At 45.5% G+C, this 25,667-nt stretch overlaps 1 protein-coding gene across 5 annotated transcripts in view; it reads right to left on the bottom strand.

The window, feature by feature from the left end:
- Positions 1 to 25,667, bottom strand: part of TBC1D24 (TBC1 domain family member 24) — a 168,492-nt gene that overhangs the window by 34,928 nt on the left and 107,897 nt on the right. For 4 of the 5 annotated variants that reach the window (XM_034783313.1, XM_034783314.1, XM_034783315.1 and 1 more), the window contains 2 exons: positions 9,084 to 10,118; positions 4,080 to 4,121 (listed from right to left, as the gene is read on the bottom strand). In XM_034783313.1, coding sequence (XP_034639204.1) covers positions 4,080 to 4,121; positions 9,084 to 10,042 — 1,001 coding nt within the window. In that variant the 5' untranslated portion in view covers positions 10,043 to 10,118. The remainder of the gene's footprint in view (positions 1 to 4,079; positions 4,122 to 9,083; positions 10,119 to 25,667) is intronic. The other variant, XM_034783316.1, reaches the window with a different exon arrangement.

The following is a 25,667-nucleotide window of genomic DNA, read 5'->3' as shown; positions in this document are numbered from 1 at the left end:
GGTAGGATCCTGACTGAGGTCTGGTACATTGGCCTCGAGCATCCCTTCAAAAGTTCTGCTTAGGGCCCGCTGAGGGCTTGGAAAGGCCTTGGCCCTGGCTTTGGCCGGGTTGGTGGTTGGAGGGTTTCCTCCTGGTATTATGCCCCCGCCTCCTATAGAAGTCCTGCCTCGACCAAGGAGGGGGATAGGAGCACTGGGGCTGAGGCTTAAATGGCTTCCGCTATGTAGCCGGTGTATGCATCCCCAGCTATCACATTATGGCCCTTGAGTCTCTGAAGCCTCGAGTCAGTTTTGTCTGAAAACAGGCCCTCTCCATCAAAGGGGAGATCCTGTAACGTTTGCTGAAGCTCCGGTGGTAAGCCGGAAGCCAGCAGCCAAGATATACATCTCATTGCAATGCCCGAAGAGAGGGTCCGAGCGGCAGAGTCTGCGGTGTCCAGTGAGGCCTGTAATGAGGTCCTCACCACTGTCTTGCCCTCTTCCACCAAGGCCCCAAACTCCTCTCTGGACTCCGAAGGAACTAGCTCCTTGAACTTTAACATGGAGTTCCAAGAGTTATAGTTGTATCAGCTCACGAGTGCCTGCTGGTTTGCAATCCGGAGCTGAAGACTGCCCAAGGAGTAGACTTTGCGCCCAAATAAATCAAGGTGTTTGGCCTCTTTCGATTTGGGTGCCGGGGCTTGCTGACCGTGGCGCTCTTTCCCATTCACTGAGGCCACCACCAGTGAACAGGGCTGTTGATGTGTGTATAGATAGTCATATCCCTTGGAGGGGACGAAGTACTTCCGCTCCACCCCTTTAGCAGTTGGAGGAATAGACACAGGCGTTTACCAGATTGTTCTGGCCATGGTCTGAATGGTCTGGATGAGCGGTAGGGCCACCCTAGATGGGGCCTCTGTGGACAAAATGTCAACCACAGGGTCCTCCATCTCTATAACCTCCTCTGCTTGGAGGGTCATATTCCGCGCCACCCTACATAAGCGGTCCTGGTGGGCACGGAGGTCTATTGGGGGGGACCAAAATAGCAGTGCCTGCCACCGCCTTATCAGGTGAAGATGAGGAGGCGGCCACAGGAGGAAGAGGATCATCTGGGCCCTCTTGGTCAGCTGTGTCTTGGAGTCCTGAGCCCACGATCTCAGTGTCCGGACCCGGAAGCGGGGTTGGAAGAGGGTCTGGAGCCTGGATGGACGGCGCTGGATGGCTGATGGGGACCTCTGGCACCCGCAGCTTGGAGGGGGCTGAACAAGAAGCCCCTGATGGAGAATCCTGGTCCTGGTGGTACGCCCAGGGCGTCCAAAAGGGCCATTGGGTAGACCCTTGGATTGGGCCTTGTCCCTGCGCCTACCAGTGAGCAGCCCCTGAATTCAGAGTGCTGTGATCCAAGTGGCGGCAGTCGGATATACGAGAGCTGGAGCGCGATGCCCACGGTGGTGCCGAGCGGGTCTGCGAAGATGGAGAGCAATGCCGCGAAGGTGAGCGGTGCCATGACCTAGATCGGTGCCAGGATCTAGACCTAGTCCTCGACGGTGATCATCGTTGGGAGTGGTGTCTGGACCGAGATCTGCTCCTGGACGGTGACTGGCATACGGAGCAGTGCCGAGAATGGTGCCGTGAGTCTGATCGGTGCCGTGAGTATGACCAGCGCCATGAAGGACAGCGGTGCAGGGACTGCAAGTGGCGTTGGGAGTGGGAACTGTGCTGGGAGCGGGAACGGTGCTGAGAGCGGGAACAGTGCCGTGGCTCAACTGACAGTGCTGGGTGGATAAGGGCCGGCTTGCCCTGGGATGGGACCACACGAGCAGGGACCTTTGTCTCCTGAGGGGATGCCGATGCTGTCATAGCAATCAGGTCCCTTGCAGCCGCAAATGTGTCTGGAGTCGATGGCAACAGGACTTCAACCACGCTACGTGTCAGGGAGTCCAGACACACTGGACTCAACGGCTCCGCTCTCTGTGACAGAGTCAATGGTGCTGAAGTCGGCACTTGTGCCCCTGGCCGCTCCTCTACGGGACGCGGCGCCAAGGGCGGGTCCAGGGAGGCTGGCGTCTGCTGAGATGGGCCAGCCTCTTCCGGTCTACGGTGCCGCTTCTGAGCAGGCAAGTGGGACCGGTGTCGGACCGATGATGTCGGCTGTGGTGCCAGGGAATGCCGGTGCCGCAGGTCTCTATCAGAGTCCGACCGTGGTGCAGCTCCTACTGTTGCCGCCGGGGCGCTGCGCACCGAAGCGCTCAGTGCTAGGTCTTGGTGCGGTGCTGGAGGTTGAGGGCTAAGAGCTGCCTCCACGAGGAGCTGTTGCAAACGAAAGTCCCACTCCTTTTTAGTCCGGGGCTGAAAACCTCTGCAGATCCTGCACTTCTCAGTCTGATGAGATTCCTCCAGACACTTTAGGCAAGAGTCATGGGGGTCGCCCGTTGGCATGGGCTTGGAGCAGGACGCACAGGGTTTAAAGCCTGGAGCCTTAGGCATGAGCCCAAGCTACCGGTGGGGAGGAGGGAAGATCCCTGCCAACCCACTAAGTAGAACTATGTACACTATAACTTTATATAAACTCTATAACTGTACTAACTATTAACACTGTTGAGAGGAAAAACGCTAGGGAGAGTGGAGAGCAGCAAAGCCGAACTCCACAGTTCCAACGACCGTCACAGACGGTAAGAAAGAACTGAGGGGGCGCTGGGTTGGCCAGGGTATATATCCAGCGCCATAAAGGCGCCACTCCAGGGGGTTCCACTGCCGACCACTGGGTGTTGCTAGGGTAAAAGTTCTCCGAAGGCCGTGCACACGGCGTGCACACACCTAATTGGAATCGATATGAGCAAGCATTCGAAGAAGAATTATGCGTTCTGAGTGAGTACTGCACCACTAGAAGAAGTTTCTCATTATCATCTAGGAAGAACCAGTAGTTTATTGAGAAAGCCTACTGAAGATGAATTAACCATGCAATTGTAATAGCCATTAGTTGGAGCTCACACTGCAAAGCTGCAGCCATTTACCAATTAAAGATTTCTATCCTTCATTAGAGTTCTTTTTATCCTTCACGTTAGTTTGTTTGCTGGAATCTGCATTGCAATTTTCTATTTAATGTGTTTAAATTACAGAAAGAAGGACTCTTACTTCTTAATTACCATACTGAAAGTGTAGCATATTCAAATATTTACAAATTTGTTTGCTTATTTACCGTTTTGGTGGGAATGTGGGTTCTCATACAGATTCATCACTAACACTGAAGTGCTTCAAGGCCACCAAAGCTCAGCAAGATCAAGCTAGCTTGCATTTCATGTATCAGCAACAGCCAGTGCAGATATCTTGAATCATTATGTTCATTAATTGCTTTGGAATATATACAAAGTGTAAGTAGTCACTGAATCACCTTTTCTATTTCTCAAGATCTTGTATGGGGTCTGAAATCTCTGAGGGCCTGTGGAAGTTTTTAAATCCATGACTTTTTCAAAATCATTCAGAACTTGGACATGGATGAAAGTGCACTAAGTGACTTAGCACCTAGTGTAGGCATGGACAAGTCATGTTTTAAAATGTTTTCCCTGCTAGGGTTAACAATGACCACATAGACATTCATGTTTAAAAACATGCTATGACCATACTAAGAGGAAAACCAGGTTTATCATGTAAGTTATGATAGATTAGTTTAGTTTTATTGTATTGCAGTAGTCCCAGTCATGGCTAGGTGCTGTAAAAACACGTTCAGTTAATACGTTTTCTAACATGGTACATTTTTTCAAGTGCAGACAAGGTATAAGGAGTCCAATCACCAACATGAGAATTTCCATCCCAAGATGACAACCCACATTTATGAATGAAATCTAGGCCTCCTGTGTGGCTGTGCAGAACAATAATGCTAGGTCAGTGGGACGGTCTCATGAACTCTCATTTGAACACCTTTATAGGTTACTTTGAACTAGTTTTGCAAGGGCATCTTCAGGAACTATTTACCTTGCTGTTTGTTGCTGCAATTAGCACTGCTGCTACCGCCCTAGCATAGCGGGGATGACAGAAGAACGCAGCCAAGCAAAGACAGAAGAAACGAGCAAAGCACAAACATTCAAAGTTTTTTAACCTACCTTTTAGAAGATGAAACACTGCAAACAGGAGGAGTGCAGCGGCTATGGAATTGACAGAAGGAGAACGCACAAGGAGAAGACATAAAAAAAGACAGGAAAAGAGGTCAGTGATTTCCTACAACCCCAGCAAAATGCATGGAAGGAGCCTAGGGAGAAACACAGAATAAGGTTTGAATCAAACAATGCCCGAAAAAGAAAAAAGAGGATGACAGGTTAACAATATTCCTCATTTAGCATCAGTTCTCCTGTTCTCCCGTCAACCCTCAGTCCGTTTCCTTCCTGCTGTGTGGTTAGATCTATCAGGATGTTAGGGGAACAACTCATATCTGATGTGTGGCTCACTCACTATCAAGCAAGTTTGGATAAGGGAATCTGAGTTCTCTCAAAGACTTGAGAGAGAGAGCTTCTGTTGCACCTGCTTTTGCCTACCTAACATCCTACGTCAAACCTACCCCACAGTCTCTCTTCCGGAGATCATCAGAGATTATGGTACGTTCCAGCAAATGGCACAGAAAGGGTGAAAACTTTTCATTAGCCAGTGACTTTGCTTGTTGCTCTCACCTGGCAATGACAGTACTGAACCTTGCTTGGAAGAAATCTAAGACTGCACCTTTGTTGCTCTAGCTGGCTACTGATAAGTCATTTCTTAGCCGAGTAGCAGCTCTTGGCTTCTTCACTCCCTAACACACATCCTATATGCATCCGAAGAAGTGGGCTGTAGTCCACGAAAGCTTATGCTCTAATAAATTTGTTAGTCTCTAAGGTGCCACAAGTACTCCTGTTCTTCTTTTTCCCTAACACACACACTCTCTCTCTCTCTCTCTCTGAAGAACATACACACCGGCTGTCTTAACTCTTTTGTCCTTCCCCAACTGGGAGGAAGCCAGTGATATACCTGACTGTCACATACTTAGTGCTTCCTCAAAAAACAGTGGTCTGGAGGCCCTGGTAACTACTAAAGCCTCCCTGTTCAAAGTTTCTAACCAACACTCCCGTGGACAGAAGCCTTGAAAGGTATGCTTAGATTGCCTGACAAGGGAAGGTTCTGATTCTTTAGGTCTGACCAACATGAAAAGGCCACACATCAAGGTCTGCAAGAGAAATACAGAAAGGATGTTAACAGGATGTAGGATTCTGGGAACAAGCAGCTGGAGAGGAATATCCGCCTTATGAAGAGATGAATAGCTGCATATAAGAGCACCATCAAGGCTGGTGTTATTTCATAGGCCAACATATGACATAAGAATGGCCATACTGGGTGAAACCAAAGATCCATATAGCCCAGTAAATCTGGTCTTCCGACAGTGGCCAGTGCCAAGTGCCCCAGAGGGAATGAAAAGAACAGGTAATCATCAAGTGATCCGTCCCGTCGCCCATTCCCAGCTTCTGGCAAACAGAGGCTAGGGACACCATCCCTGCCCATCCTGGCTAATAGCCATTGATGGACCTATCCTCCATGAACTTATCTAGTTATTTTTTGAACTCTGTTATAGTCTTGGCCTTCACAACATCCTCTGGCAAAGAGTTCCACAGATTGACTGTGCATTGTGTGAAAAAAATACTTCCTTTTGTTTTAAACCTGCCGCCTATTAATTTCATTGGGTGACCCCTAGTTCTTGTGTTACGAGAAGACGTATATAGCACTTCCTTATTTACTTTCTCTACCCCAGTCATGATTTTATAGACCTCAATCATACCCTACCCTTACCCCCTCTCCCTTCCCCCCCCCCCCCCCCCCCCCCCCCCCTTTGGAAAAGAGACGAGTCCCAGTCTTATTAATCTCTCCTCATATGGAAGCCGTTCCATACCCCCAATCATTTTTGTTGCCCTTTTCTGAACCCTTTCCAATTCCAATATATCTTTTTTGAGATGGGGTGACCACATTCAATATGTGGGCGTACCATGGATTTAGAGAGAGTCAATATGATATTTTCTGTCTTATTATCTATCCTTTTCTTAATGATTCCCAACATTCTGTTCGGTTTTTGACTGATGCTGCACATTGAGTGGATGTTTTCAGAGAACTATCCACAATGACTTCAAGATCTCTTTCTTGAGTGGTAACAACTAATTTAGACTCCATCATTTTATATATATAGTTGGGATTATGTTTTCCAACGTGCATTACTTTGCATTTATCAACATTAAATTTCATCTGCCATTTTGTTGCCCTGTCACCCAGTTTTGAGAGATCCTTTTGTAGCTTTTGGGATGTAACTATCTTGAGTAGTTTTGTATTATCTGCAAATTTTGCCACCTCACTTCTTAGCCCCTTTTTCAGATCATTTATGAAAATGTTGAATAGGACTGGTCCCAATACAGACCTCTGGGGAACACCACTATTTACTCCTCTCCATTTTGAAAACTGACCATTTATTCCTACCCTTTGTTTCCTATCTTTTAACCAGTTACCAATCCATGAGATTCCCTCTTATCCCATGACCGCTTACTTTGCTTTAGAGCCTTTGGTGAGGGACCTTGTCAAAGGCTTTCTGAAAATCTAAGTACATTATATCCACTGGATCCCCCTTGTCCGCATGCTTGTTGACCCCATCAAAGAATTCTAGTAGATTGGTGAGGCATGATTTCCCTTTACAAAAACCATGTTGACTCTTCTCCAACAAATTATGTTCGTCTATACGTCTGACAATATTGTTCTTTACTATAGTTTCAACCAGTTTGCCCAGTACTGAAGTCAGGTTTACTGGCCTGTAATTGCCAGGATCACCTTTGGAGCCCTTTTTAAAAATTGGCATCACATTACCTGAATAGCAGGATTCCTGTCATTTGGTATAGAAGCTGATTTAAATGATAGGTTACAGACTACAGTTAGTAGTTCTGCAATTTCACATTTGAGTTCCTTCAGAACTCTTGGGTGAATACCATCTGGTCCTGTTGACTTATTACTGTTTAATTTATCAATTTGTTCCAAAACCTCCTCTAATGTCACCTAAAAAGAATGGCTCAGATTTGGGAATCTCCCTCACATCCTCTGCCATGAAGACCAATGCAAAGAATTAATTTAGTTTCTCCGCAACGGCCTTATTGTCCTTGAGTGCTCTTTTACCATCTTGATCGTCCAGTGGCCCCACTGGTTGTTTAACAGGCTTCCTGCTTCTGTTGTACTTAAAAAAAATTTTGCTATTACTTTGAGTCTTTGGCGAGCTGTTCTTCAAATTCTTGTTTGTCGTCCTTTCTATTTTCCAAGAATATGTTTCAGTAATCACAAATACAGGTTCTTCAACGGTACCGACTCAAGCTCATTGTTCTACATAAGTGGCTGTGAGAAGATACATTAGTTATGTGTACCTCCTGATCCCACAATTTAGAAGAAGAGTGTGGAAGAGCATCTCTCCGGATTACACATTCCAGATACTATGCTCACAGGTTTCTATGGAGCGTTTTCCTTGTGAAGGACAGAAGGGTAGTGAAGCTATTGCTGAACTCTCCAAACCTTTAGATTTGGAAAAAACAGCATTTAAGAGAGATTTCCTCCAAACAGTTGGCCTTGGGAGAAAAATGTTACTGTCACTGTAGAATTTCAGGATCTGTTTAAAGTTTATCTAAATATGTTTTTATATCATACACCACTTACCCAAGTCTTATCTTGTTGGGTTTAATATAAATATATCAAACATTGAGATAGCTGCCTAGGAAAGTGAGGCATGAAGCTGTACTCCCAGGAATTCTTTATTGCACCTGTTGTATATGCACGAGGCGCTTTCTCAGATAAGGAAGCTGGTACTGCTCTGTATTTCTTCACCATTCTGAAGCAGCGTATCATATAGTCTAGCCTGGTTAGATAGATAATCTGATCAGTTTGCAAGTTTCCTGGTTGACTCTTTCCCGTATCTGATGAGAAAGCATGTTCTATAGGTTCATCTTTTGTCCCAGCCTATAGCCATTCTGTCTGTGACTGGTTTATTCCAAATCACTCATTTGTAATTAGTGATAGACAGGTGCACATCTGAACAGACTAAGACTCTACCTGTGAACCTTACAAAGTGTCCTGGGATTTTTTTATAATAGGCTTTTTGACTGTAAAGCTCCTTTTCAAATATCACTTGTAAATAAAGGTCCATTACAGTTTAAATACTCTCAACTCTACTGAAAGAAAGAAAAACTAAATATGGCTCAACTGCACTATTAAGCAGAACATTCCCACTTTCAGATACTGTTTGCTTCTGTTACATTACATTGGTGTTCAATGCTGCAATTTCAGAACACACACTGAAACCACTGTTTATATAAAAATAACAGAAAAAATTGAATTTTCACATTTGTTTAGATGCTGTCCCTCCCAAAATAGCTTTGTTCTCAGGACTGGTTTTTTTGGTTCACTTTGTTTTAACTTAAAAAAAAAGCCAGAAAAATGTGCATGTCTTAATATTTGTAGTGAACATCTGACTGTGAGTATGTCTACACTACCCGCCGCATCGGCGGGTAGTGATCGATCTATCAGGGATCGATTTATCGCATCTAGTGTAGACATGATAAAAATCAATCCCCGACTCTGCCGTCGACTCCGGAACTCCACCGCGGCGAGAGGCGGAAGCGGAGTTGGCGGGGGAGCGGCAGTCGTCCTCACGGCCAGGTAAATCGACCTAAGATGCGTAGCTGAAGTTGAGTATCTTAGGTCGCGCCCCCCCCAGTGTAGACCTAGCCTATGTCAATAGTTAGAAGTTTGCTCCTGTGATAACAAACTGTCAAAATTGCTTCATTTCAATAATGGCATAACAGATAGATTATACATCCTGTTATAATTTCAGCAACATTCAGACAATTTAGTACAAAGATGGAAGCCAGGTTTACATAGCTGCAGCCCCAAATGTAGTCATGTCCCCAGAAGAATGACACCTCTGGGATAAAGTTAACATGATGTGCTATCAGAGCATTCAGCCTCCTAACCGACCTTGCAGAGTTGGCTGTCCCCCTCACTAGAGAGAAAGAGCCTGTTGGTTTTGTTGGGCAGGGCTAAGTAAATAGAGCATCTGGGGGCCTTACCTCTTCTGTTTGACTGTGATGCCTTTCTGCTGTAGGGCCTTCTCATTGGCCATATGCAGAAGCTGGATCTCCTTCCGGGAAAAAAGCCGTATGGCAAAGGCTTTCTCCAGCAGCTTCTCAGGAGACACTGACTTGGCAATGTCCCTAACAAAAGCTCGAATGTCTTGCTGCACATTGTCCGACTCCATGGGCTGCCCGGCTCTCACTTTGTGGAAGACTTTGAGAAGGGCTAGTGCAATCCGATAGAGCACCTTGTAGCCCTCCACTAGGAACACATCGAAGACCCGAGCAACATACACCAAGGGCAGCTCTCCAAAGAGCCACCTCTGCCAGTCAGAGTACACCTCCAGAACGTCCTCAGACACTGCCACCATCAGCTTGTGTGCTGCCTGGCAGTACTTGTTAACCAGGTCACCAAAGGTCATACAGGAGGACTCAAATGCCAGGAATGTCTGATCAATGAGCCGCTTGGATGGGTCATTGCAGGCAAGGATGCGACAAACCATCTCGAAGCACTCTGCCTCATCCCTGCTGTAGTGGAGGAGCAGAGCCACCACAGAAGGCAGCGCTGGGCAGAATGATATGTCAGGGAACTGATTTGCAATGCAGCAGATTATCTTTCTGACTGCCCCAATGCCCTCGGCATTCAAACAATAATTGGGCACCAGATTGTTATCCACAAATTCTGGCAACGGGAGGGTGCCAGTGTTACGCTTGCCAATTATCTTCACAACAATATCCCGGTACACGTTTGCATCTGGTGTCACTGTGCGGCATGGGATGTTGCCAATTAGCTTCAGGTATACTTTGGCTCTCAAAGAGTGATTCTTGGCCCAACAGCCCTGTCGGGCAAGCTGTTTGAACTCCTGGAAATCTGTGCAGATTAGCTCCTTTGAGTTCTGTGTCTGGATTGTGGCATCCATCTTGTCCCAGTCCACAAAGCGGCTATATTCATCCATGGCTGCAGAGGATGTTTTTGCAGAAAGACAAAAGAGTAAAGACCTTATCTGGGCATTAGGTGACTCGTACTTTTTCCTGGAAGAGAAAGAAAAGAATGTTTAGCAGTTTCTTGTGACAGACCATTTCCCATCCTCTTCAGGGCAAAGAAATTCAGGTTGCTCTGTGTTGCTATGAAGATGCTTCCCACTGCAAGCAAGTTCAGAGATGCAGATTTTTGTTTAAAATATTTTAATCCCATTTTCAAACCACAGCATGTTCTTAATCCACGTTTAACCAGTACTTTCAAAAATCAGCCCAGTGTAGATTCTAAACACATTCCAATGTGCAGTTTCCCTAGTACAGCTGTTCCGGCTAGAGACGTCTCTGCAATTTGCACAAGCTCAAGTTATATTTGCATTAACTGTGTAATGAAGAAGATGCTACCATCCTACTGATTCAAAGGCAGCCATTGTGAGGTGTTGCCTAATACCAGCCTCTCCCCTGTGATTTTAGTGGAAGGTGAAGATTACCTGGACTGTAAGCATCTACTGTAATGCACTGACCTGTGGGTTCGTGAGCTTTCATATATACACTTGTATGATCAAGTCACCCTCTAGTGGCTGTCCCACAAAGAGACCACCTATTATTAGCATCAGAAGAGCTCCTTTAAAAACACAGATCTTTGCCACATGAGCTAGAGCTGAGCGATCAGGGTTCTAGGCCCCAACTCCTCAGGGAGGGCACACATATATCAGTTATCTAGTAATTACAATTGTGGCCTAAAGCAACTGGATTTGTTACATTCGCCAGGGACAGTCATTTTACCTCTCCATAGTAAAGCACGATGTACAGCTATGATGCTATACAGCAATGTTAATAAATAAGAGTAAAGATTATCAGTGTTCCAGAAAACAAACGACTCCCCTCTCCAAGAATCAGAGTGTTTTAGGAAATTAACATTTACAGACAAGTTCACTCTCAACACTAAGTTGCATTAAAAATATTTTGAAATGCCTAAGCTAGATACCTTGCCCATGAAAGCTATTCTTTCCCCCATTAAAGGGAAGCAAAAACCTTTGCCTACTCAAGGCAAATATGTTTACAAATATACAATCAGTGCTAGCTAGAATAACAATAACTCTGATACAAATAGCTCTAGATCCTACTTGAATATTCATCTGGATATCTTGGAACCATGTCAACTTTTAAAAGAAAGGAGTTATGTTTGAAAGAGCAGTATGGTAAAAACAAGTAAAAGCTTCTCTAAAAGATTCTTAGTAAAGGTTTAGTTTAAAAAAAAAGCTTTCTCATTTTGAAATCTTCTTCTGCTTTTTGTATTAAAAATATCAATTTTGGGGGGGGGGGGGGGGAAAGACACTGCTTAAGAGTGTGGATTATGCCACCCTCTGTTCTCAGTCCCATCCTTCTCTTCTAATTCTGAGACCAATTTTCAGTGTGTGGTCGAATTGGGTGGGGCCATGTTCCCACCTCCATTCAAACAGGCAGAATTTCTTTCAACATTCGGGAAGGATGAATAATAGAGGTTTAAGTTCTCCTGTGAATTTCTGCTTTGGGGTTTCCACCAGCTTATTCTTGGGGGACGACTATATGATACTGGTCCATTGCAGAGTGAAGTTCATCAGTTACTAGGAGTTCCAGAACAAAGTAATACTACTTTGTACTTCTCTATCACCTTCCAACCAAGGACCCCAGAAAGCTTTATGAACATTAATTAACAGGGTGGATTTGATTTAAATCACTAGTCAGGAAGACTCGATTTAATCATGGTTTTCTACATAAAAGTGCATTCTTGTTCGTTGTTATAACCTTCATACATATTCTTCACAACTCAGAGATAGAAAGATGTAGGTTTCATTTTTAGAAGGTACAACTATACATTTTAAACAGTGATTTATTTTGAAAACTTTTCTGATTAGTTTTATAGCTATACTGTATCAGAAAATGAATGATTGTTTGGTTATTTTGTTTACCAAAGGTAATTAAAGCAGCTATTTATGAAGTCATTGGGAGGTGAACTATCCCAATTCAACAGGTTAATCATTAATATTTGGAGGATTTTCTTGCCATGCTGTATTAGGAGAACATCACCAGACAGACATTTAATTAAAACAACATTAAGTAGTCTGGATTTTTTTCTTCAACAGCAAACATATAATATTTTAACAAAACAAGCACATGTCCCTTGCTTCTCACACTTATCTCCAGACTTTTTCTCCTTGTCCAGATCTATTCTGTCCCCAACAATCTTCTATTCATTGAACTTTTTGAAACTTTGCACTTTTAGAGAGAGGTAAGGGAATAACTCTGTGTACACAAATTTGCAAATGGACAATAGAGTTGAGGTCTGTTATTTCTCACCTCTATATATTATTTATTTATTTAAAACATTTTTGCTGTTAACAAGCACATTATCTCTGGAGACACAAATCCAGTTTGAGAACTGCAAAACTAAGCAACTCTGATGGCATCTTCTAGACTGAGCACTGAGTCCCATTGGGTAGATAGAAATATTAACCTATATAATATATACAGAAGCCCCTGAAACCCCATAAGATTGGGTCCCTAATCCATGAACTATCGGAACTCATTTACAAAATTTTTCTTAAATATTACATAAATATATTGTCTCATATTATAGAATTAGAATTTATAATCCCTATTCCATGATGAGATATCTTTGAGTTATAATGTATCTTAATTAAAACTATCTTTAGATAGGTTTTTTCCTCAAAGCATTTTATCAGAAAAATCTGATTTAAATAAAAAAAATCCATTTTTTTTAAATCATTGATTTTTATCCACCCTGTTAATTAACCCTCACCACATCTTTGTGAGGAAGGGAAGTATGATCCCATTTTACTGTGACCTAGACAAAGAAAGGTGACGCATGATGCTTGAGATCATTTCAGTGCAGTGCACTTTACTGCTGAAGTCCAGTGCTGCAATGGATTCACTCTGTCTCATTCTCTGGCACATTTATATTGTGGTTGTGCTTTGCCTTAGAGGACAACCAGGGCACAAACACATGAAATTAGTCTATTTCCTGCCAATTGCCTCTCTCCCTTCCTTTTCATTCAGCCTTCTCTTGTGTATTATTTGCTCTCTTATTTTCCTCCCCCGGGGCCTTGCTCACTGAAGGCCTGAACCAAAACTGACTGAAGCAAGTGGGAAACTCCCAGAGACTTCAGCTTTGGATTAGGCCCCCAAAGGCGGTATGTAGGAGGTATATATAGGAGTGCTTGTGAGCACTGTCCCATGTGCTTTTGTAAAAACGTCAAGAGAGAGCTGGCTGTATTTTAAAGAATCCTTATTGAGGTTGCAGGAACAAACCATCCCAATGTGTAGAAAGAATACTGGGGAGGGTTAGCTCAGTGGTTTGAGCATTGACCTGCTAAACCCAGGATTGTGAGTTCAATCCTTGAGGGGGCCATTTGGGGCAAAAATCTGTTTGGGTATTGGTCCCCCTTTGAGCAGGGGGTTGGACTAGATGACCTCTGAGGTCCCTTCCAACCCTGATATTCTAGGATTCTAAATATGACAGGCGACCAGCTTGGCTTAACAGTGAAATCCTTGCTGATCTTAAAACGCTTAAAAGAAGTGGAAGATTGGACAAATGACCAGGGAGGAGTATAAAAATACTGCTCATGCATGCAGGAGTGAAATCAGGAAGGCCAAATCAGACTTGGAGTTGCAGTTAGCAAGGAATGTTAAGAGTAACAAGAAGGGTTTCTACTAGGGTTACCATCCATCCGTATTTCCCCGGACATGTCTGGCTTTTGCGTCTCTAAATAGCTGTCCAGGAGGAATTGGTAACAAGATTAAAATGTCCGGGTTTTTTTTCTCCCTCGCCTCCCTCCCTACCATGCAGAGTGCAGCTGCTGATTGGGCAGCTGGGCCAATTGAGCCGCTGCTATTGGCCTCCAGCAGCCAGAGCCCTCCCCTGCTCCCCCCTCCCTCTGTCTGCAGCCCTGTGTAACACACAAACCGACCCACTGGGCAGCGTGTTTTGCAAACACGTGGAGCCAGAATGGGGAGGGGAGTCCGGAGGGGAGGGGAAGGGAGTCCGGAGGGGAGGGGAGTGTTGGATGGGTCCCTGGCCACCACCTGCCACCCCCCCTCCGCGCGTGTCCCCCCGCCGCGTGCCCCCCTCGCCTGCCTCTCCCTTGTCTGCTTGTACTGCCAGAGCCAGCAGCAACTGCTGTCTGCCGCCCCTGGGTCCTAGCGCCCCCCATCCACTAATGGCAAGGCTGGCTGCCCTTACCCTGCCCTTCCACCCTAGCCCTGAGCCTCTCCAACGCCCCAAAACCCTCAGCCCCAACCCTCATCCCCCCACACCCTAATCCTCTGCCCCAGCCCTGAGCCTCCTCCTGCATCATGAACCCCTCATCCCCAGCCAGAGCCCTCATCCCCCCACACCCTAATCCTCTGCTCCATCCCTGAGCCTCCTCCTGCATCATGAACCCCTCATTCTCAGACCCACAGCCCTCACACCTGCATCCCCTCCTATCCCCAAACTCCCTCCCAAACCCCCTCTCCCTTCCCACACACCCCCTCCTGCCCTCAAACTCCCTCCCAAAGCCTGCACCCCCTCCCTTTGCACCGCCTCCCACCCCCAAACTCCATCCCAGAGCCTGCACCCCTCACCCCCTGCCCCAGCCCGGAGCCTGCACCCAAACTCTATCCCAGAGCCTGCACCCCTCCTGCACCCTAATCCCCAGCCCAGGACTTGCACCCCAGACCTCAACCCTCCTCCCAGAGCCTTAGGCAGGTGGGGAGGGGTGGGTTCTGGGCTCCACCAAAATTTCTACAATCCTGCCACCCATGCGAGTGGATAAGGGTCGGGGCAGTCAGGGGACAGGTAGGGTCCTAAGGGTGGGGGGTTCTCAGCAGGGGGCAGTCAGGGGACAAGAAGCAGGGGTGGGGTTGGGGTTTTGAGGGAGGCAATCGGGGGTGGGAAGTGGGAGGAAGTGGAGGGGGGCGGGGCTCCCCCCCCCATGTCCTCTTTTTTGATTGTGGAAATATGGTAACCCTAGTTTCTACAGGTATGTTAACAACAAGAAGAAGGGCAAAGAAAGTGTGGGCCCCTTACTAAATGGGGGAGGCAAACTAGTGACAGAGGATGTGGAAAAAGCGAATATACTGAATGCTTTTTTTGCCTCTGTCTTCATGAACAAAGTCAGCTCCCAGACTACTGAACTGGGCAGCACAGCATGGGGAGGAGGTGACCAGCCCTCTGTGGAGAAAGAAGTGGTTCGGGACTATTTAGAAAAGCTGGATGAGCACAAATCCATGGGGCCGGATGTGCTGCATCCGAGGGTGCTAAAATAGTTGGCAGATGTGATTGCAGAGCCATTGGCCTTTATCTTTGAAATCTCATGATGATCAGGGGAGGTCCCAGATACCTGGAAAAAGGCTAATGTAGTGCCCATCTTTAAAAAGGGGAAGAAGGAGGATCCAGGGAACTACAGGCCAGTCAGCTTCTCCTCAGTCCCTGGAAAAATCATGGAGCAGGTCCTCAAGGAATCAATTTTGAAGCACTTAGAGGAGAGGAAAGTGATTAGTAACAGTCTACATGGATTCACCAAGGGCAAGTCATGCCTGACTAACCTAATTGCCTTCTATGACGAGATAACTGGCTCTGTGGATGAGGGGAAAGCAGTGGATGTGTTATTCCTTGACTTTAGCAAAGCTTTTGATACGGTCTCCCACAGTATTCTTGCCAGCAAGTTAAAGAAGTATGGGCTGGATGAACGGACTATAAGGTGGATAGAAAGCTGGCTAGATCATCGGACTCAACGAGTAGTGATCAATGGCTCCATATCTAGTTTGCAGCCGGTATAAAGCGGAGTGCCCCAAGGGTCAGTCCTGGGGCCGGTTTTCAATATCTTCATTAATGATCTGAAGAATAACATGGATTGCACCCTCAGCAAGTTTGCAGATGACACTAAACTGGGAGGAGTGGTAGATACGCTGGAGGGTAGGGATAGGATACAGAGGGATCTAGACAAATTAGAGGACTGAGCCAAAAGAAATCTGATGAGGTTCAACAAGGACAAGTGCAGAGTCCTGCACTTAGGACGGAAGAATCCCATGCACTGCTACAGACTAGGGACCGAGTGGCTAGGCAGCAGTTCTGCAGAAAAGGGCCTAGGGGTTATAGTGGACGAGAAGCTGGATATGAGTCAACAGTGTGCTCTTGTTGCCAAGAAGGCTAACGGCATTTTGGGCTGTATAAGTAGGAGCATTGCCAGCAGATCGAGGGACATGATCATTCCCTCTATTCAGCATTGGTGAGGCCTCATCTGGAGTACTGTGTCCAGTTTTGGGCCCCACACTACAAGGATGTGGAAAAATTGGAAAAAGTCCAGCAGAGGACAACAAAAATGATTAGGGGGCTTGAACACATGATTTATGCGGAGAGGCTGAGGGAACTGGGATTATTTAGTCTGCAGAAGAGAAGAATGAGGGGGGATTTGATAGCTGCTTTCAACTACCTGAAAGGGGGTTCCAAAGAGGATGGATCTAGACTGTTCTCAGTGGTAGCAGATGACAGAACAAGGAGTAATGGTCTCAAGTTGCAGTGGGGGAGGTTTAGGTTGGATATTAGGAAAAACTTTTTCACTAAGAGGGTGGTGAAGCACTGGAATGGGTTACCTAGCGAGGTGGTGGAATCTCCTTTCTTAGAGGTTTTTATGGTCAGGCTTGACAAAGCCCTGGCTGGGATGATTTAGTTGGGGATTAGTCCTGCTTTGAGCAGGGGGTTGGACTCGATGACCTCCTGAGGTCCCTTCAAACCCTGATATTTTATGATTCTATGAAATGCAGCAGGAGCAGAGAAGGGAAGTGAAGCTGGAGCCAGCAGGCTATTGCTTGAGCTGGAGTCTTTGTACATGAGCTGCTTTGATGGGTGAATGCACTAAGGGCCTGTGTGGGAGCAAGAAGAAAGTAAGAGGAAAGTAAAGAGACTATCAAAAATCGCTACCTGGCACTTCACTGGCAGATGTGGGAGCACACTGCTGTTTTGAGCGAGGAGACAAGCAGATGGATCTAGACAAGCAGATGCTTTATAAAGCAGTGAGCAAGCGACCAGGGAGCTTTGCGACCAGGGGCCGCTAACAAGGAGTTTCAAGAGGGAGTTTGGAAGGGGAGTGGGAAGGGGGCGAGTTACACTTGCCATTTTTTAAAACCTTTAAACTAGACAATAATCAAAACTTCTTGATTTAAACAAAAACCCTATCATTAACCTAGGTAGCTGTGGGAGAGAATGCAGTCAGAAGCCCAGCAGCAGAGTGGTGGCTATCCTGTTTATTGCACTCAGTGTAGCATGTATGATTACCTGCCCTGTGGGCGTGTGGCGTGTGTATGCATTCGGTGCAAGGAGCTCCTAGCCTTCAGAGACCACATACGGGCTTTGGACGCCAGGGTGGCAGAATTGGAGGAGCTAAGGGAGGCAGAGAGGCACATTGATGAGACTTTCCGGGACACTGTAGATTTGTCCCACCTCCAGTCAGACAGCCCTTGCACTGCTAAGGAGGATGAAGGCTCAGGGAAGGAGAGCAGTCAACAAGAGCAGAGGGAAACCTTCCCATAGGTGGGACCCTTCTTCCAGATGATGTTGGGGTATCCTCTCGCACTGAAGAACATAAATTGTTGGGCAAGTCAACATGGTTTCCGTAAAGGGAAATCATGTCTTACTAATCTATTAGAGTTCTTTGAAAGGGTCAAACATGTGAACAAGGGGGATCCAGTGGACATAGTGTACGTAGATTTCCAGAAAGCCTTTGATAAGGACCCTCACCAAAGGCTCTTACGTAAATTAAGTTATCATGGGGTAAGAGGGAAGATCCTTTCATGGATTGAGAACTGGTTAAATGACAGGGAACAAAGGGTAGGAATAAATGGTAAATTTTCAGAATGGAAAGGGGTAACTAGTGGTGTTCCCCAAGGGTCAGTCCTAGGATCAATCCTATTCAACTTATTCATAAATGATCTGGAGAAAGGGGTAAACAGTGAGGTGGCAAAGTTTGCAAATGATACTAAATTGCTCAAGATAGTTAAGACCAAAGCAGACTGGGAAGAACTTCAAAAAGATCTCACAAAACTAAGTGATTGGGCAACAAAATGGCAAATGAAATTTAATGTGTATAAATGTAAAGTAATGTACATTGGAAAAAATGCCCCCAACTATGCATACAATATGATGGGGGCTAATTTAGCTACGACTAATCAGGAAAGAGATCTTGGAGTCATCGTAGATAGTTCTCTGAAGACGTCCACGCAGTGTGCAGCGGCAGTCAAAAAAGCAAACAGGATGTTAGGAATAATTTTAAAAGGGATAGAGAATAGGACAGAGAATATCTTATTGCTCTTATATAAATCCATGGTACACACACATCTTGAATACTGCATACAGATGTGGTCTCCTCATCTCAAAAAAGATATACTGGCATTAGAAAAGGTTCAGAGAAGGGCAACTAAAATGAATAGGGGTTTGGAACAGGTCCCATATGAGGAGAGATTAAAGAGGCTAGGACTTTTCAGCTTGGAAAAGAAGAGACTAAGGGGGGATATGATAGAGGTATATAAAATCATGAGTGGTGTGGAGAAAGTGAATAAGGAAAAGTTATTTTCTTGTTCCCATAATATAAGAACTAGGGGCCACCAAATGAAATTAATGGGCAGCAGGTTTAAAACAAATAAAAGGAAGTTGTTCTTCACACAGCGCACAGTCAACCTGTGGAACTCCTTGCTTGAGGAGATTGTGAAGGCTACTATAATAGGGTTTAAAAGAGAACTAGATAAATTCATGAAGGTTAAGTCCATTAATGGCTATTAGCAAAGATCGGTAAGGAATGGTGTCCCTAGCCTCTGTTTGTCAAGGTGTGGAGATGGATGGCAGGAGAGAGAGCACTTGATCATTACCTGTTAGGTTCACTCCTTCTGGGGCACCTGGTATTGGCCACTGTTGGTAGACAGGATACTGGGCTGGATGGACCTTTCGTCTGACCCAGTATGGCCATTCTTATGTTAGAGCAGGGGTGGGCACACTCTTTGGCCCGAGGGCCACATCTGGGGTGGAGAAATTGCATGCAGGGCCATGAATGTAGGGTTGGGGCAGGGGGGTGGGGTGCGGGAAAGGGTGTGGGAGGGGGTGTGGTGTGCAGGAAGGGGCTCAGGGAAGGGGGTTAGGGTGCAGGAGGGGTGCAGCAGGTGGCTCAGGACAGGGGGTTGGGGTGTGTGGTGCAGGAGGAGTTTGGGGTGTGGGCTCCGGCCCAGCGCCGCTTACCTTGAGTGGTTCCAGGGTGGCAGCGGCGCGCAGCAGGGCTAAGGCAGGCTCCCTGCCTGCCCTGGCCCCGTGCCGCTCCCAGCACCACACCCCTGCGGCCCCTAGGGGAGCGGAGGGCAGGGGGTTCCACGCGCTGCCCTCACCTACGGATACCTCCCCCAAAGCTCCCATTGGCCGCAGTTCCCCGTTCTCGGCCAATGGGAGCTGCAGGGAGCGGTGCCTGCAGGAGAGGACAGTGTGCGGCGCCCTCTGCCCCCACCCACCGCAGGGACATGGTGCCGGCTGCTTCCAGGAGCGGCGCAGGGCCCGTGGCGCCATGCGGGGGTGGCAATCCCTTGGGCTGGATCCAAAGCCCTGACAGGCCAGATCCAGCCCACAGGCCGTAGTTTGCCCACCCCTGATCTAGAGTCATAGATCTTTACCGGCTCCTTGTGGATTCCTGGTGGTTCTTCTCCCATCCTACAAATCTAGTGTGGTGACATTCCTAGGTTGGGAAACTCTAGGGCAGAGCCCTGATGGCAAAAGAGCCCCAAGCAGATCATTGCTAAGGAGGCTTTTCCAGGAAGGATAACACGTTTGAACAGAACCATCAGTCTGTAGGTGATTAACATTAGTAAAGGGTTGTAACATTGTCAAGGCTGTCCAAAGCGTGCCTGCTCACAAATCTGTCTGCAAAGCCTATGAAATCTGTGTGTATTTGAAACAAAATTCTTCAATACAGTGGTGCCCAGCCAAGTACCTGTGCTGGAACCGGTACTTGAAGCCTTTGTAAGTGACAGTCTAGGTTTTCCCCTGCTCCTTAATGAGCCATGGTCCATTGCCACTGCATGTCCTACATTCAACAGGGCATATTTTATTCTGCCACAGAACTTGGGCTGTTCCAAACTCCAGTCTGATGAGGTCACGAGCAGGGTATGGATCAGCACAGAACCACGGCAGAACAGCTTTCGTATAACCACATAGGAGGCACCACTGTGCCAGAAACTCCAACCCCCAACAACTGCTGCTTTTCTGTACTACCCATCTCCTCCTACTGCTTCCATGAGAAAGGAAGGGGATGGGATCCAGCAGTTGGGGGCAATTCAAAGTAGATTTGGTGGAGAAGGAGGAGGCGGGGGTTCACCAAGATATAGTAGGGACTGGCTTTGGAGTCCCAGACACTTCCTGGCAGCCACAAATCTTCCCTTCTGCCACAACAACCCTGGAGAACCTGACACTCCAACCTAGGAAACTAGCTGGAACTGTAGTATAAGACAGTGTCCTAACCACCAAAGAACTGGAATGCTTGATGCCAGTGAGGACAGGAAAATGCGAAGAGTCATAATTTTTTCCCCTGTCCATACCATAACGAGATTCAACCCAGAAAAAAGAGTGACAGCCCAAAATGCAGAAAGAAACACAAACCACCTGAGTATTGAATGCATGAGGAGTACCTGGAAAGCAGTAATGCCAAGAGATACCTATAGATGGTAGCAGACAGCAAACTAGCAGGGAACTTATTATGGCACGTGACATCAAAAAAGCTGTGATTCTGGGCTGAATATGCAGAAACATGTCATGGAGCCAATAATCCTGATTCACAAAGATTTGACAAGATTGCACCTAGAGTACTGTATTAAGTTCTGGGTATCTCAGCAACAGAAAGAGATGGGGTTTAGAAAATAATAAAACTGATAAAGGGGGTGAAGGGAGAAAAGATTAAAAAACTATGCAGAGTGTGATGGGTTGGATCACAGAGACCCCCTTGGGACTGCCACCTGATGTGCTGAGACTACCTCTGAGCCCGTTTTCCCTGGCAGCTTGGGACTTCAGTACCTGTCTTCTTGAGCCAGACACGCTAGCCTGCTGCAAACACAGACCCAGGTCTGAACCACATCCCCCAAAAGCTGCAGACTTAACTGAAAACAGCTTAAGAAGTGTTCCTGTCTCTAGCACCCATATACCCAGTTCCCAATAGGATCCAAACCCCAAATAAATCTGTTTTACTCTGTATAAAGCTTATACAGGGTAAACTAATAAACTGTTTGCCCTCTATAACACTGAAAGAGAGAGATGCACAGCTGTTTGCTCCCCCAGGTATTAATTACTTGTTCTGGGTTAATTATTAAGTAAAAAGTGATTTTATTAAATATAAAAAGTAGAATTTAAGTGGTTCCAAGTAACAACAGACACAACAAGGTAAATTACCAAGCAAAATCAAACAAAACAAGCAAGTCTAAGCCTAATACAGTAGGCAACTAAATGCAGGTAAATCTCACCCTCAGAGATGTTCCAATAAGCTTCTTTTACAGATTAGATTCCTTCCTAGTCTGGGTCCAGCAATCACTCACACCCCCGTAGTTACTGTCCTTTGTTCCAGTTTCTTTCAGGCATCTCTTTGGGGTGGAAAGGCTATCTTTTGAGCCAGCTGAAGACCAAATGGAGCAGTTTCCAGGGCCTTATGTAGTCTCTCTTGTGGGTGGAAACCCCTTTGTTCTCCTATGTAAAATCCCCTCAACAAGATGGAGTTTGCAGTCACCTGGGCAAGTCACATATCTATGAATGATTCAGCTTTTTGCAGGCTGATGCCATTGTTTACATGTTAGTTCGAACGTTCCCAGGAAAGCTCAGATGTGGATTGGCATCTCCCAAAGTCCACTGTCAGTTAAGTGTTTCTTGATTGGGCACTTACTGAGAATAGTCCTTTCTCAAGAAGCTGACCAAATGCTTCACTGTGGCTACTTAGAATCAAACAAGTACACAGCCAATATTCATATCTTCAAATACAAAAATGATACACACATACAGACAGCATAATCATAACCAGCAACCTACAATCTTCCCATAGACACCCCACTTCGCCTCCTCTGTATAAGAACTGATGCAACCATAGGAGCCTGGTTGCAACAATGATCTATATGGTCACAGTTTATGTCAATAATATCACACACAGATTGTGTAAGGGGAGACAATTGTCTCAATTGTGTTTAGAGACTGTGAATGTCAAGAAGGGATAGAATTATTTAGCATGCATCAAAGGGGTATAAGTAGGAGAACAGAATGAAATTAAGAAAAGGATATTTTTTGCTGACTCTCAGAAGAGGTTCCTGAGTGAGATCTATTACAGTATAAAATAGTCCAAGGGAAGTGATGGAAGCTCTGTCAACTACTCTGTCAGGATTATCTGCACTTGCAATGGCATGGACTAGAGGCTTTTCTAGGGTTAGCTTCTACTATTAAACAGTATAAATAAGACCAAATGAAGAAATCGTGTATCCTAAAACCATGCACTGAATGTGGATAGCCTTCAAATTGCCATGTTTTCAGTCAATTGACTAGGGGAGAACTGGACAGAACTTTGTAATTAATTAGTTCTGCCACATTTTCTATTCCATTAATAGCATTATCTTTATCTGCTTCCTCTTATTTGTTTGTCATTTGGGCTACTTTCCTTCCATTATCTTTCTTAAAACTGAATTGAAAAGAATGTTCTCTCTACACCAGCAGAAGAGGTTACTGCAGACAAAAATAAGATTTTCCCACTGAAACTCTGCATCAAAAATTAAAACGGTTGGGCCAGCAACTGAAGAGGCTCAGCTTTCTATGCCCATTTGGCAGTAAGATGTCAACTGAAATGCACAAGGAGATTGATGAATGATTAGCAGATACCTATGGCATAGCAGCACTACCCTTTTCAGCAGAATTTATTAAAAGAGAAGAGGAGATTTTAACCCAGGTATCCTGGCCAAATTCTAATGTGGGTGATCATATTCTGCCTTCTTAGACCTCCCCTCAGATGTTCAACTACAGAAGTTATTCTTCTCTTTTCCTAGAAGAGGTGTTGTGTAATATTATTACAGCTTAATGGTTGTCACATTCTACCCTGCAAATGGCTGCATTTCAATACGATTCCTGTAGCTTACAGTCTCCGTAAAACGCTTTGTGTCTTGGCCCCAATTCAGCAAATTGCCATCTATATGAATATAACATTAACCGATTTCATTAAATTGTAATATATGAAGAATCTGAATAAAATGTACAGTAATTAATGAAACTCTCTCACCACTTGAATAGGATTCAAGAATTATATGACTTCTACCTGTGATAATTATTGCCGGTTATGTGATATGTAGGTATCTCTTCACCCTTGCAACTGACATCTGTAATCCCTCATAACCCAAGCCTGACCCCAGATGTACGGTACCTTCCCTCTTAACTTGTGTATATTTAATTTTAAACATTCACTTTAATAAATTTTTTTTCCCCATCCTAAGAAAAGTTAAGTAGCAAAATATTGATTTGAGTAATCTTGAGTTAAATCAATCTGTCTCTTTAAGGAGAATCTGACAGATTAAAATATTTGTTGGTAATAAATAAAAGGTAAGAACATCTTTTAATATTTTAGATGATTAAATCTACAAATTTTAAACACTAATTGTTTGCATCATCCTCAATCCAGATACTGAACGTAGTCTAGTACAGGGGTAGGCAACCTGCAGCATGCGTTCCAAAGGCGGCACGCGAGCTGATTTTCAGCGGTACTCATACTGCCCGGGTCCTGGCCACCGGTCCAGGGGGCTCTGCATTTTAATTTCATTTTAAATGAAGCTTCTTAAACATTTTAAAAACCTTATTTACTTTACATACAACAGTTTAGTTATATATTATAGACTTATAGAAAGAAACCTTCTAAAAACGATAAAATGTATTACTGGCACGCAAAACCTTAAATTAGAGTGAATAAATGAAGACTTGGCACACCATTTCTGAAAGGTTGCTGACCCCTGGTCTAGTCAGTGTAATTTTTACTTATAGCTTATTTCAAGTCAGTTTTACTTTGACACTTTGGAACTGGCAACCATTGAAATATCTGAGTTACATCACTGCAGGAGAACGTTTAAAAATCTAGAAAATACACTTGCTTTCAGTGAATTTTTAAAAAAATCATTTAAAAAATTGATCTCCAGTGTTTTTATTGTTTAAAAATTAAATCATCCTATGTTGACCTGATACTGCCTCCTTAAGCCTGATATGCTCAGAGTCACTTGGATAGCTTTCTTCTTATTATGTTTAAAGATCTTGTCAATTCCCTACCAACTGATTGGTGTTAAAGTAACGAAGTTTGCCAAAGCTGAGACTTCACCTACATTTTGCACACTTGTGACATAACAATGTACCATGGTTCTGAAATCAACATTATTCATATAAATTAGCAGAAGTTTCACTGGCTTAACTGACAATTACCTCCTTTCTCCAAACATCTTGCCTATAGTTACCCTGATTTGTACTCCTCGGTTATTGCTAAAACAGTCATCAAACTAAATTGCAGCATATATTTTTATAAATATGTTATACAACATGTTAACAGAAAACAGATTGTCTATTTTCCCCTCCACATAAAGACCATTAGCTAACCTTCTGATGCTGCAATGCAAAGCCATTCCCACACTCTCGCTGGTTTCACATTTAGTTTTTTCCTTATCGCTTGCTGCAGCATTACTAACCTCTGTCTCCTTTGTGTCCCTGGTACGCTCATATTTGAATAGAGTTTACATGTACAGATTATCACATCTACTGCTTCAAAAGTGATTGGCTATTAATTCCTCCACCCCCAATTAAAAACAAAACAAAAAACCTCCCCACTACTTTGAGGAGACATAACTTCACATTCTCCAAGAGCACTGAGCCATAACTGAGATGCTGATGTTTTATACACCAAGGGTAGGGTTACCATTCGTCCGGATTCCCCCGGACATGTCCAGCTTTTTTGAGTTAAAAATCGCGTCCGGGGGGAATTTGTCAATGTCCGGACTTCCCCCCCATGCAGAGCGTGCGCGGCTTACAGGGCAGCCGGCCGGATCGTGCCACTCGCACGGGCTCCAGCAGCCAGAGCCCTTCCTTCACTTCCCCCTCCTCTCCCCTGAAACTTGAGACCAGTCCCCTCCTCTCTCTCCCTCCCTGCATTCACAGATCGCCGGCTGGCCGTTCGCCTCAGCCTCCGGCAGTCTGGAGCTCCGACCCTGCTCCCCTCCCCCGCTTCCGAGCGCGCTGCTCTGCAGCACGGTAAGGGGGCCGGGAGTCAGAGAAGCGGCAGGGAGGTTCTGGGGGGGGGGGTAGTCAAGAGACAGGGAGCAGGGGGGAGGGTTGGATGGGTCAGGAGTTCGGGGGGGCTGTCTGGGTGTTGGGGGTGTAAGGTTTTGGGCAGTCAGGGTACAGGTGGGGGGATCTCAGGAGGGGGCAGTTAGGGGACAAGGTACAGGGAGGCTTAGGTAGGGGGTGGGGTTCTGGAGGGCAGTTAGGAGTAGGGGTCCCAGGAGGGGGCAGTCAGGGGACAAGGAGCGGGGGGGGGGGCGGGAGTT

Source organism: Trachemys scripta, chromosome 10 (genome assembly GCF_013100865.1).
Source record: "Trachemys scripta elegans isolate TJP31775 chromosome 10, CAS_Tse_1.0, whole genome shotgun sequence".
Classification (NCBI taxonomy): Eukaryota; Metazoa; Chordata; order Testudines; family Emydidae; genus Trachemys; species Trachemys scripta.
The sequence above is the reverse complement of the archived record's forward strand: the minus strand, read 5'-3'. Positions and strand labels throughout refer to the sequence as shown.